A 13468-nucleotide genomic window follows, 5' to 3' on the forward strand; every position below is an offset into this window, starting at 1 on the left:
GAATTTTGGGACAAAACGTAAATGATGTACAGCACCACATAGACAACCTCAAGAAACCACTTATGGGTCAAAGAAAGCCAAAGGGCCAGTGAAAAGACACCAACCTAAGACAATGGTGGCCCTGGGCATAAACAGCCCCTCAATCAAATGCCACAAACAGAAAGTCAGTTCCACATGCTGGGCAGGACTGCCCAGCTTCGTAGCCAGAGCGGGTATGTCTAGAGAGTAGAGATTCACTTTAGGGCCCCAATTCTTAATGCAGTTTTACTTGAAACCAAAAAACAAAAGCAAATCAGCAAGCACTATACTACCTAATACATTTCAAATGTATATAGTAAGATGAATAAAGAGAGAACTTATAGCCATTGGTCACTTTTGTTTTTTAAATGAAAGAACACTAACAAAAACACTACAATTACTGACAGGAAAACAAAACTTGTGGCCATTCACAAGGGGCGCTGAGATGCTCGAGAGCCTAGGTCAGGAGTTTGACCTATCAAGTCAGCCTGGGCAACTGAGCAAGAGACTGTCTCAAAATAAAATTTAAAAAGGGTTGAGAATTTGCTCAGTGGTAGTCAATCTCTATTCCACAAAAATTTATTTATTTATTTACTTACTTACTTATTTAAAAGGGTTCTTGGAGAGTTCGGCAGGATGGCACACACCTGTAATCCCAGCACTCTGGGAGGCTGGGCAGAAGGATCACAAGTTCAAGCCCTGCCTAGGAAATTTAGTGAGCTCCTGTTTCAAAATAAACGTATTAAAGGCCTGAAAATGTAGCTCAAATGCAAAAGTTCTGGGTTCAATCCTCCTATCCCTCAAACAAGCAAACCAGAAAAGGCTCAGTGAGGAGCCTCTGGGTTCAATCATTAGTACCGTAAAAGGGGGCGGAGAGTAGATCCCTAACACCAGCACCCCATACTCATTCAGGAGCAGAGCAGCCGGTAAAACTCAGTGTGACCTAACCACAGCCACAGGTTACCCAGGATCTCCTTAGAAAAGTGAAGGCAACAGCCAGCCCCACTACTAGGACGGCCACGTGGGCAGCAAGCTGATCCAGGCCAGGCAAGCCCTGCCATTCCTTGAAGGCAAGACTTTTATGCAAATGTGCATCTAAAGTTCTCAGGTCTACAGAGTGAAGCATCACTGGCTGCTGTGGGGTTAGGCAGGGTAAACCCCCTGAGCAGGAGACTGGCAGAGCGCAACATCTGCTTACATCTCTGCCCAGCAGGAGCTGACTGAAGTTCTACAGGGCACATGGCAGAGCCTCTGCACAGCCGTTCTTAATCTTAATTCCTGAATTACTTTCAGTATCAATTTACCAATTAGCAATCAATGTCAAAAACTACAGATCCTCTTTCCAAGAAAACGTACACACGTAAGCCTTTGCAAGCAAAATCAGGAAGTTCACAATCCCTCTTAAATTCAGGTATCAGTAAAAAGACTATGGATTTAGATTAAAACTGTCTAAACAATTAATGAATTGCCTCTCAGCATGTTTGTGATGTATAATAATTATACTCATCAGAGGGAAATGGCACATACATACACCACCTCTTGATACTTAACTGATCAATTTCTTAAAGCCAGAATCTGTAGAAATCAGGACTCTTATGTGATAACAAGCAACATTTACTGTATGGCTGCTATATGCTAAGTAAAGTCATGCCCACAACCTTTCTGGCAGCACTGGGCCACCTACGCAATGACAGTCCCATGGAGATTACAATAGAGCTGGACAACTCTTATCGTCCAGTATTTCACCAGTACTTCTTCTGTTCCGGTATTTTTGCATACACCAATACCACTATGTTACAACTGTCTGCAGCAATCATCTAATTACAAGTTGTAGGGCTCAGAGTCCAGGAACATCAGATTATCCGTACCAGAAGGCCCAGGTGTGCAGCAGGTGATCCCATCTAGGTCTGAGGAAGTCTCTCCTATGGCCATCCAACAGTGACAGAATTCGCTAAGAAAACATCTCACCACTCGTCCCCATCATGAACAATGTGTCAGATGGTACTGCATTATTCCAACTGATCTTTGCAACAAGCCTTGGAGGTGGGCAAGAACTGTATGCCCATTTTACAAGTATTTTAGAAAACAAAGGGTTAGAAAAGGCTCACATACTGACACAGAAACATGTCAAGAGAAAAAAATTCCCTAAAAAAAAATGCACCGAAACCAAAACTAACGTTTTCTTCTCAAAAAGTATGAAACCAAGCAGCTCAGGCCACTATCACACTACCATCCTAATCATGTGAGTCAGCAGCCACTCAGCAGAGGTGGCCAACACACAACACTACACAGCTAAGTAAGGTGGCAGACAAGTGCAACCCAAGTGACCCCTGCTTCGGGGCCGTATGCGTGACAGTGGGGAAATGTGCCTTTTAGGCCTCCTACAGGGCAGCACCTCTGCAGTGCAGCTGTGTGATCTCCATTTAATCAGCAGGCAGTGGGAGAAATCTCTGAGCAGCTGGGAGGAGCTAGACAATGGCTCCTCTGCCTGCCTTTCTCCTTCTGTATCCTTGACTCCCCGTGAACACAGCACTTCCACGCTAACAAATTCTCAGTAATAGGTAAAAGCACAGCCAATCCAGCACAGACACAAAAATGAATAAATAAGTGAAGATTTATAAAATTAAATCAAGTGAGTTTATGCTGTCATTAGTGTAGAAACATAGATCACAAGTACCTGAATATGCAAAGAAAATTATGATGCAATCGATGTTATCCTATAAAAATGAAATTAACAAAAATAGTCTATTAGAGAAGACATCTGGTGTATCATGGCAAGAAACATTAATGATATTGTCTGCAACCCTGTAATCAATTTTTTCTCCCAGCAGCTCTCTCATTACACTGTATTAGATCTGTGTGCCTGCAGAATTTATGAGAGCTCCACACAAGGGGGAGGGGAGCTCTGCCAACTGGGTCCAACTCAGATCCAGCATAAATGACTTTGGCAGCGCAAATCATCATTAAAGAACAGTCATAGATAGCTCTGTGCAGTAGCATCCTGACTAAAAGACGATTCTGCATCTTACTACAGGCTGCATCTCCAACCTACATATGATGGAATCGGTGCTCATTCAATCTGGAATTTATTTAAATCCTCAATGCTCATGATTATCACTGCTTCTAAAACATAAATCCTGGCTATTACTAATGCTGCTATACAGTGTTTACTAAAAATCAGTGTTATGGACAAAACTATGCCTTCAGCAAATCCTAGTTAATACTATGATAAATTAAAACAGTCTAACACTGACACCATCCTCATCAGAGAGTAAATCAAGAAAGGACCAGGCTGAGAGCAAAATTCATTTTGTAGATACACACAGAAACAAACTAAAAGGGTTGAAGATTTTGTTTAAATGGAGTCTTGCTACGTGGCCCAGACTGGTCTTGAACTTCCAGTGATCCTCCTGCATCAGCCCCTCACCGCCGCTGGGGTTACGGATGTGTGTCACCACACTCAACTTGCAGATACATATAGAAGTAGGTGGTGAGCACTCTACTAATTTGTCCCTTAGGATGTCAATACACTGGTATTGTCCCAGGAATAAGAACTGAATTCTACTCATCACACTGTGTTACACCTTCTATTGTACATGACTATTATTTCAAAGAAACCTAAGAGTCGTTTACAACTGTGAACCGGTTGTGATTTTTCTTAAATTTTTGAGTAATTACAGTTGCTGTATAAACAAGCTATTACTGTCATAGCCAGCACTCCTGATCTCAACACTGCTGTTAACAGCCCATCTCTGCTGGCCTGGTCCTCTGCCCTTGACACAGGAAAAAAGCCCTAATCTCCAGATTACAGCTTTCCCACACACAGCACGCTGCTGCCCCCCCCCGGGGGGGGGGGCGCAGAGCCTCAGCAAGACAGCTCGCCAGGAAGGAAAACAGATGGCAAGTTCTTCCTGCCTGACACATAAAAATCACAACCCACCTAACCTTCACAGCCCACAACCCAGCCCAATCCCATATCCCAGTTCTGCCACCTGAGACTCACTGACCTGCGCCCTCCCTTGGTGGCCCGCAGGCTAGCTGCTCAAGAAACCCATGCTGGCCGAGCCTACGCTACAAGAGCAAGGTGCCATATGCACCTGGAAGACCACCCTCTCCCACTCTGCTGGCCACCAGCTCCTCAGTCCTGCCCGCAAGTGACGCAGTTCATCTGGAGGACTCTCAGCGCCACAAGGAACGCTGCACACCGCAACAGAATGGGTCAGCAGAGAGCAGCACTACCCTGCAGTGCGTGAGCTCGCTCCCGTTAGTGAGAAGCTATGTCCTGCAGTCAGACTGCTCTTCACTGGTGACAACATTGCTCTTGAACACTGGTCTTTCAGAAGTTGCCATAAGTCCTCCTACAGGAAGGCAAAGAAGACAAGTGCATGCACATCCTTCCCAGGAGGAAAGTGCCACTGCCCGGGAACAACCCTGGTGGCAACCACTACCAGGCCTGCATTCTGTAGCCACTGCACCTTACCACGTTCCATCACTGCCGGGCACAGGTTCACCACGGCACAGCCAGGAGAGCCAGGGCTGCAACGCAGCCCAAGCCTTTGACACGCATATTCCAGATCCAGCATTACAGTAAAGCCTCCTGGTCTCTAGAGAGCCCTCCAGAACATAGATGTACAGCACCCCAAACAGCTTCAATTTGTGGGCCGGTGGCCTAAACAGCCTTGGGATGTGCACGTTCCACACACGGGCTCAAACTTACCCCCATTTCCCCCCATTTCAGTTGCCAAGATCCATACTCGTTGCTGATTGCCAGCTCCCGCTCTTGGCAGCAGCCCAGCATGCTCTCTGCTGGTGCCCAAGTACCCTTCAACCAAACCCCACTAACTTCTGGAACTGTCCTAGAGGGGTAAGGCAAGTCCCGTATTTTGCTTCCTCTGTGCATGTACTTGTTACTCCTTTAAAAACACATATGATACAGCACATGTTTAAAGGGGCTCTGGGAAGGGAGGTAATATTCCTATTTTATACCCATGGGATATAAAATACTGATAGCTTTTAAAAACGGGATTCTCCTTACCCCTACAGGCCCTCTCCCGGCTTCAGAAAGATGTTGTGGTGGCTGTGATGCCACCGGCAGAGAGCATGCTGGGGGGTCACACAAAGCAGGAGTTGGAGATCTGCAACAGGCCTGGGAGTTGTGGACCTAAAAAAGAAAACAGTTTTAAGTTAACATGCCCAATGCCCCCTCACACCCTGGTTATTAGGGGCACTCAGCACACAAGTAGGCATCTGTGAAACACCTTCAGCAGATGGTCTCTGAAATCTCAGAGAAGTTGTTCTACCATGGGAGTTGAGCTTTCACATCAGTCAAAGCTGTTTTCTTATTTCTCTGTGACAAACATATGACCCTTCTGCGCCACATCTTACCGTGGGTCCTGTCATACAGTGTATGGTGTGTGCCCCTCAAAATAACCACCTTAAGATGTGACACAGCACCAAAGCACAGTAATATGAGACGCTTTGCTTATAATAGAAACAAAAATGTCAGGTGTCAAATAAAACAGTAAAATAAACCACAGGAGGACAAACCAGGCTTTCAGAAGAATTTCTAATGTGAGATGCAAGCAGCACAGGGCACAATAAGCAAACAGTCAAAGCCAAAGAAAGACTCTGCTACCTTCTCAGTCTCAGTTAATTTTGGGAAGCTGAAAGCAAGGTAAACTGAGGTTTTGTTTTGTTTTGTTTTGTTTTGTTTTACTATTTAGCCTTGCAAATATCCTAGAGAGCGCACGATTGTTTTTAATTTAACCAATCCAATTTCACATAGTATTACATGAACTTCAAAAATCCACAAAATCCAAATACTTATATACAAGAACCTCTGTTTCCAAATTTGTTTAAAGAATTTAAGTACCCAAACTTCTTAATATTAAAACATTATTTAGCAATCTTAAAATTATTTTGGAAAAACAATCACTCCCAACAACTTCTATAAAATCCATTAATTAATCAGGTTTCTCTGCCTCTTTTAATACTCCTCCAAGACAAACACCGAGAAAATAAGCTAATACTGGGAATGTTTTTCTCACCGTCACTTTCCTTCGTTACCTTCCTTTTTCTCGAGATTACCACTGGAATGCCCCCTCGGCTTCTCACAGTAAACCTATTGCCCAGTCAGTCCCTAATTCCACAGCTTCGTGACAACACAGACAAGTAAGTACCTTAGGTGGCAGTCACCACCTTCTCCACCATAATGCTTCCCTCCTCCTCTTGCCAGCACGGCAAATTCCAAGCAAAAATCTCACTTCAGTTGTGCACTCCAATGTGTACAGGATGTTTAACATTTTTCATCATTACCATCAAAATACAAGTGAATTTCTGGTTAATTTCTTGTGCTAGGAATTCAATTGGCCAGAATTCAACCTCAAATCTCAAATTCAAGTCATCATTCACTCAAACTAAGAGTTTTAAAGTTAAAAAAAAAAATCACCTACTAAAGCATTTCTAAATATTTTGGCATTACTTTAGGTATTTAAAGTAATTATTTAAAACAATAAGCATTGAAAAAATGAAGTCTTTTCAAGCCAGATTTAGCTCAGTGGCATAACAGCCTACCTGGCAAGCATAGGTTGTGAGTTCGATCCCCAGTACCAAAAATAAAAAGTCTTTTCAAAGAAAATAATTGTTCTTATTAATTAAAAAAAAAAAAAAACAATGACAGTGCCTCTGTAATTCTAATGGTTTTCATGAGACTACTTTGCGTTGGTTCTCAATGTAAACATCCAAATGCACATATACATACAAATTACCAATTTATACTTTTAAGAAACCAAGACTGAATAAAGCTTCATTGATATTCTGGCATAGATCTCTGCAAATATCAGACTGTCCTAAAGTTTCTTAAGGCCCTTCCAAAAACAATCATTAAAATATCCAGGATTTTCTGCATGAAAACAATTTACATATAGGTACCAAACTTGGTAAATAACATTTTTAGATAAATATTTTATGGTAATGCATACAATTAAATGAAACTTCAATGATTTCTTAAAGAGTCCTAAACTCCAATTAAATTATGGTAAGATGAATTACTCAATCGCGTCACATAGAACTGTGCACTATTAAAGCTTCAGATGCCAGTGGTCCATCTTGTCCATCAGCCAAGAGTGAACTCAGAAGCAGAGGAAATGGAGTCAGTAAAATGCTCTGGATTATTTACTTCCAAAGCCTCACTGTGATTTCCACCCTGTGAGCTCCTCTCCATTCACTTCTAAACCGACATCCACATCATGCACAACAGAGGCAGCAGTTTAAAAGACAAACCTTCCCGCATCATTACTCTGTCACTGAGAAGGGGCGCTGAACGGACACCCAACAGCCTCTGACACCTCCCATCCAGCTCCTAGCTAAGCTATTTCACTCCTCCAGTAACACAGGATCAAATAAGATTACAAATGCAAAGGACATTTAATTTTTGTACAAAACATGGGGGTAACCCCTGTACTCTATGGGGGGGGGGGGTGTTTGGTACTAGGAATCCAACACGGGGCTTCTGTCTTTTTCGTTTGTTTTGTTTTGTTTTGTTTTGTTTTGTTTTTTAATCGGTATCAGGGATCGAACTCACGACCGCACACTTGCAAGGAAGGTGCTTATGCCACTGAGCTAAATCCCCAGCCCCTAAACACAGGGCTTCTGTACCAATGAGCTCTACTCCCAGCCTTTTTTGCTGTTGTCATCCTGTTCCGCTTTTGTTTTTAAGGCACATTTGCATTATGTAGCTAGGCTGGCCTCAAACTTTCAATCCTCTTACCTCAGAACCCAAGTAGCTGGGTGTATAGGCATACACCACCAAATCCAGCTGATTTTGTGCTTTCCTTTTCCCTCCCAGCACTGGGAACTGAACCCAGAACCTTCACACTGCGTTACAGCCCAGCCCTTTTTTATTTTATATTTTGAGATGCGGTCTCACTAAGTCACTAAACTGCTAAGGCTGGGCTCAAATTTGCACATTCCTTGCCTCAATCTCCCAAAGTGCTATAATTATAGACCTGTGCCACTGTGCCCAGCTCCTACTGTACTTTTGTACAATGCTGACACAAACAAGATTGCCTTTTAAAACAAAAAACAGGTGCAGCTTCTAGAAAACACTCTGGCACCAATTCAGTAATATGTGCCATATTTCGTACTTAGAAACTACTGTATACTGTCCTCTATAAATATGAACAATTACATGTGTCTATTTTAAAACTTAAGGAAGAAAGAAAATCATAGTATAAGAAGAACACAAACACAGGATGTACTCATTTCTGACAGAACTAAGCTAGTGGAAAAGACCAATTCTGTTCTGCTCTAGTGGAAAGACAGTCTCAGCTGTCCCCTCCACTAGCTCTTTAAATAATGCTTAAGCCTGCACTCTACACTGTACTAAAACACTTTGTAATAAACTAAGACTTTTGCTTCACTGCCTGACACTATACTCAAATCACAAAATTGTAACTGGGTGGTAACAACCCTTATACAGGGCACAATTTGAGAAGCTAAGATGAGGAAGAGTATAGAAAAAAACTCCATTTTATAGGCCTACTTTGAGAGACCAACAGAAACAGAAGCCAAACAGTCACTGTTTCTTTCACACAGAAACTGAGCATGGCTCCCAAAGCACTGCTCATAATAGGCAGTCTTTTCTGGGATCTTCACATAAGGACAAGGGCCTCACTCATCTCTCCTAGAAACCAGCATATAGAAAATTCAAGCAGAATATAATTACACATTAAAAGTGCTTTGACTTCGGCTATATTCATTTAAATTCTGGAGAAAAGTAACAAACCATATTTTTAAAAAAATTTTTTTAAAGAAATAGCCTCATTATTTAAATTCATAAGATACTATATAATTCAGGCCAATCAAAGGTAAATCAACAAATTTCTTAAGATTTTTCTGACAGATATGACTAACTTGTAGTTAATTCATTTTTTCAAACAACTAATGTTTTTTTTTTTTTTTTTAACTTATCCAGTGAAATGGTAATTCAGTCAACATTCAACATTTACCCTGGACATTATGCTCCAGCAATGTGCTAAGCACACAGTACTCATCAGTGCAGAGAACAGAAATGGTACCTGTCCTTACGAAGCACAAGCCTCAGGTGCCAACTACACCTTGACGTCATGATCACTGCTGCTCTTTGGGGCCTGGCCTGGCAATCTCAAAGACACCTGCTGGCAAGGCAGGTCTTCAGAGCCCAACTTGGCAGGTACATCAAGGCCAAGTGCGAAGGACTGGCTTGGCCGAGAAAATGAAAGGTAGCCACTGATGGCCCACAACGGGAACTCATTCAACCTGCAGTGCAATCCAAACTTCAAAGCCTTCTCATAGGCCACCTTTCAGTGCAGCCCCAGAGCTACACAGCTTATCATCGGAATGAGCCACGTTCACATCCTAGTGGGCTTCCTAGTCACCTGACAAAGTTCTCATGCCAGATTTACCTACCGCTAAAACAAATGCCATTCCCAGAATGCCCACAGTCCACGCACTCCGCTCTGTTCTGTGTGGTGACAATAGTCACGCTGGACATAAATACTAGTCACTATGGTGAATAATGCATAAATAGGGCAACGGACAGTGTGCAATGCAGCCAAAAGTGGAAGCTAACAAGTCTCTACTTGATGTCTCCTCTCAAAAAATGAAAAGCGATTAAGTCATTATTTAATTTAAACAATTTTTGAGACAGGGTCTGACTGAATAGTTCAGACTGGGCTCAAACATTCTCCAGACTCAGTCTCTCATAGTCCTGGGATTACAGACCAGGAGCATGACACCTGGCTTAAATTCTCTTTTTAAACAGCTTCTGACTGCTTCTAACCCACGTCTGAGAAAGTAAATTTGGTGAGGAGAGCAATTTCCACTCTGTGAAACCTAAGCTGAAGATCAGTTCTCTGCAGCCCTCTGCTGTTGGGCTGTCAGCAAACAAATGGGTAAAAACCGACGTATGATGGTCAGCTTTCACAGCAAGGCTATATGTACAGGGCAGAAATCAGAGGGAAATCTCAAGTGCTCCCCACACACAGGGCAATGAAGCAGACGGACCCAGTATCAAAACTTGAGTAAACCTGGCCCCACACTCCCAGTAGACACGGAGACTTGTCTTCGCCAAGGTAGCCAGTGTAAGGATCCCAACTACTCCACACTCCCAGCAGACAAGGAGACATGTCCAAGGTAGCAAGTATAAGGACCCTACCTTCTCCACACTCCCAACAAGCGCTGAGAACCTGCAACAGCAAGCCCCTCCCTAGACGGGCACAAAGCCGGCAGCCAACCAGCAGCCCTGCCCTATAAACGTTCCCCTCTGCGAGGGTCTCTAGACCAGACTTCATTTTAAAGACTATTTTCCCAGGCTTAATAAAAATCAATCAGTGGTATTTGCCTAAGATAGTATGCATAATAATTACATATTGTACCTACAAGCTCACTTGCTGTAACAGCTGAAAAGGTCACATTTACATAACCCCAGGATGCCAAAAGCTATACACTCCCCCCCCACCCCGGTCTGAATGAGGGCAACTCAAGCACTCACAGAGAAGGCCAAAAACCCCGTGGACACCAACAGGATGGCTTCAATTACTGACCTATGAACAAAGAAATTAGGCAGGAATTACCCTGTAAGGAATTCCTTCCAGTTACACTGAACCAGAATTACTAATCTCAGTGATTTTCTCTGTGAGCATTCTTAGATTCCATGATTATTTCTAGACAAATTATGTCTAGAATGCTTAAGATGTCTATTCCTTCCCATAAAAAGGAATTTTACTGGTGTTAGCAAACACAAGGGATAAATTTTTCTTTTAGCAAAGTAAATGGCTTTCTTCCTTCCTTCAATCTTATTGAGAGTATTCTCCAAAAAAAGACTGACATTTAACAATGACACAAACTGCACGTTCGATTAGAATCTAAGATCACTGAAGGAAAGAACAGTATTTCACACTTTTTGCCCCCCTTTATAGTGTGGAGTTCAACAAAGAACACAAAAGCAAGGTTTTCAATACATGCCAGCTAGAAGCATTGATCATCCCAGAACATTCCTAACTGTACTCTGGGACTCAATACTCCTTGATGATCCCTGACTCACACAGGAAGAAGACTCTCGGGGCAAACAAAGTCACAGAGTGACCGAGGAAAGCTATGGCAGGGCAGCAGAAGGCAGGGGTAGAGATGTTACTCTCGGCTCGGTCAGCTCCAATGAATGCAGAGCCGCTCAATCTAAGCCCAAGTAAAGACATCTTTACTGGGTGGGAACTACTGGAGAAGCTGAACTCAGCAGACAGGAGATTCCCCTGGCAGCCCCTACTGTCAGAAACCTCGCATGTGAGCTTGGCCACGCTCACCCTAACCTTGTTATTCCCATTAGGGCATTTCTTGACTCATTTCTGTCAGCTTTGCCCCTCTGACTAACTCAGTTTCTCAAATCTAAATTCGGGGGATCAAGGGGTAAACTGGAGAGTGAACCCAAGACCTCCCTCTGCACTTACGCAGTCCTCAGCCCATTTCTTTTAGCCTGAAACAGGGTCTCACTAAATCATGAGGTTGCTCATGCTCGGTTGATTTTTGAAATCCTCCTGCCTCAGCCTTCGAGAGGGCTGGGATTACAGGCCTGTGCCACCCCATGCCCAGCTCCAAATCTAAATTATTAAAAAGAAAACTGGGGGCTGGGGATTTAGCTCAGCGGCATAAGCACCTGCCTTGCAAGCAGACGGTCGTGAGTTCGATCCTCGGTACCGATAAAAATGAAAAAGACAAAAAAACAAAAAAAGAAAAGAAAAAGAAAAAAACTGGCTGCAATTAAGCTTTTCAAGCCAGAACCAAAAAACCCCCAAAAGACTGTCATCCCATATTATTACTATTTTAAAGAGCTAAATATACTGCCAGCTATCGCATCATCATGAGATAGGTATCCAAGTCCATGCTGCCAAAGAGCTTTATTTAGCTGATACCCCTCCTCTCTTTCCTGCTTCTCATTAAGCATACTATCCACCTCACTTCAGCAGCCCACTTAAGGAGATACTACCACCTCCACAGCTAACTTCCAAGTCAGTGTCCTCAACAAAACCAGGCCTCCGGCTGTGGAAGTAAGCCCAATCAAATGAGAACAAAAGCTTCCTTATGTAACTCAGAACTTACGCAGCTTTTTTTTTTTTTTGTCTTTTTCCTTTTTATCGGTACCAGGGATAGAACTCGTGACTGCCTGCTTGCAAGGCAGGTGCTTACGCCGCTGAGCTAAATCCCCAGCCCCAACTCACACATCTTAAAAGTGCTACCTTTGAAAACCTCTGTTCAGTTAAGAACTTAATTACTCTGCACTATCTTGCAATCACCTGCCCCTGTGGAAGTTGTGTGCTACAAATAAATCCAGCAGTGTGGGACAATGGTGGCCTTATGTGTTGTGATGGTTCGACATTAACAGAACACAGCCATGGATTTCCTGCCTGTGGAAAGGAAGGTCACAGGACCTATTGTCCAAACTGAGAAACTTCTGACAGTGACAGTAGAGACTGTGGAAACAGCCTGGCCAAATCTAAGACACAGAGCAGAACACAGACGTGGCTGTTCTGGGCAAGGACTCAGACCCCAAGGGAGTGTACGGGGAGAGCCTGGATGACAGTCAGGCCTCCACATAAAATGCAGCCTTTCAGCACCCATGAAACCAGTGCATGACCAGCTGCCCAGGGCCTCCCAGTTATCACTTGGCATCACGCTGTGGTAGCACCCATAGCTAGTGGAAGGTGTCTCCCCTCCCCACATTCTGCTCATTAGCATCTGCTTTCTGTTACACTGTCCTCTTACCTCGTGACAATTCCAAACTGCCATGTGTGCCATGAAGCGTACCACCCAGTTCTTTTTACAGTTCCCAAATACGCTTTATTTGCTAATATCCACCATGGAAAAATGGTTAGCTTTGCTTTCTGGTATAAAGAAAATCTCTCAGTTACAATCACAACCCAACATTCTGTTTCATAATGGCTAAAAAGATCAAATATGTAATTATTCAGCATTTCAAAGCTATTAGATTTTTCTTTCCACTTTTTACTGCTGCACTTGTCAGTTACTTGCTGCAGGCAAAACCAACTCCAATTTCTTCTTTTTAAAATCTTGTGGAGAAACAAAGCATATTTCCTTTTACTCATCTTTTCCCTTATTGCTTGGGTAAACTACACCGGGAAAAATCCTGATTATCCTCATGCATTTGGTTAGTTTTCCTAAGTATGGAGAACCAAAGAAGAAAATTACATTTCTTCCAGAAGCAAATTATTTCATCATCTCCATTATTCTTACACATCAACTACAAGTGATGTACTGAGCACAGAACCTCAAACAAAACCATAAGCATCAGTGTATAATATAGAAAAAGGCATTGAACACTTCCTACCTATTTTCGCAGACAGCTTTAATGTGCTGCACTAGACCAATGCTGACAACAGAAGCTTCAGGTTTTATTGCT

At 43.0% G+C, this 13468-nt stretch overlaps 1 protein-coding gene across 8 annotated transcripts in view; it reads right to left on the reverse strand.

Annotated features, from left to right (window-relative positions):
• Nucleotides 1–13468, reverse strand: part of Rere (arginine-glutamic acid dipeptide repeats) — a 381226-nt gene that overhangs the window by 203505 nt on the left and 164253 nt on the right. For 7 of the 8 annotated variants that reach the window (XM_003471446.5, XM_005004377.4, XM_063235443.1 and 4 more), the window contains one exon: nt 5054–5179. The exons of the other annotated variant lie outside the window; for it this stretch is intronic. In XM_003471446.5, the coding sequence (XP_003471494.2) occupies nt 5054–5179 (126 nt within the window). The remainder of the gene's footprint in view (nt 1–5053; nt 5180–13468) is intronic. 8 annotated transcript variants of the gene reach the window in all.

Source organism: Cavia porcellus, unplaced genomic scaffold (genome assembly GCF_034190915.1).
Source record: "Cavia porcellus strain 051 isolate PalLab524CR breed Dunkin Hartley unplaced genomic scaffold, mCavPor4.1 scaffold_25, whole genome shotgun sequence".
NCBI classification, from domain to species: domain Eukaryota; kingdom Metazoa; phylum Chordata; class Mammalia; order Rodentia; family Caviidae; genus Cavia; species Cavia porcellus.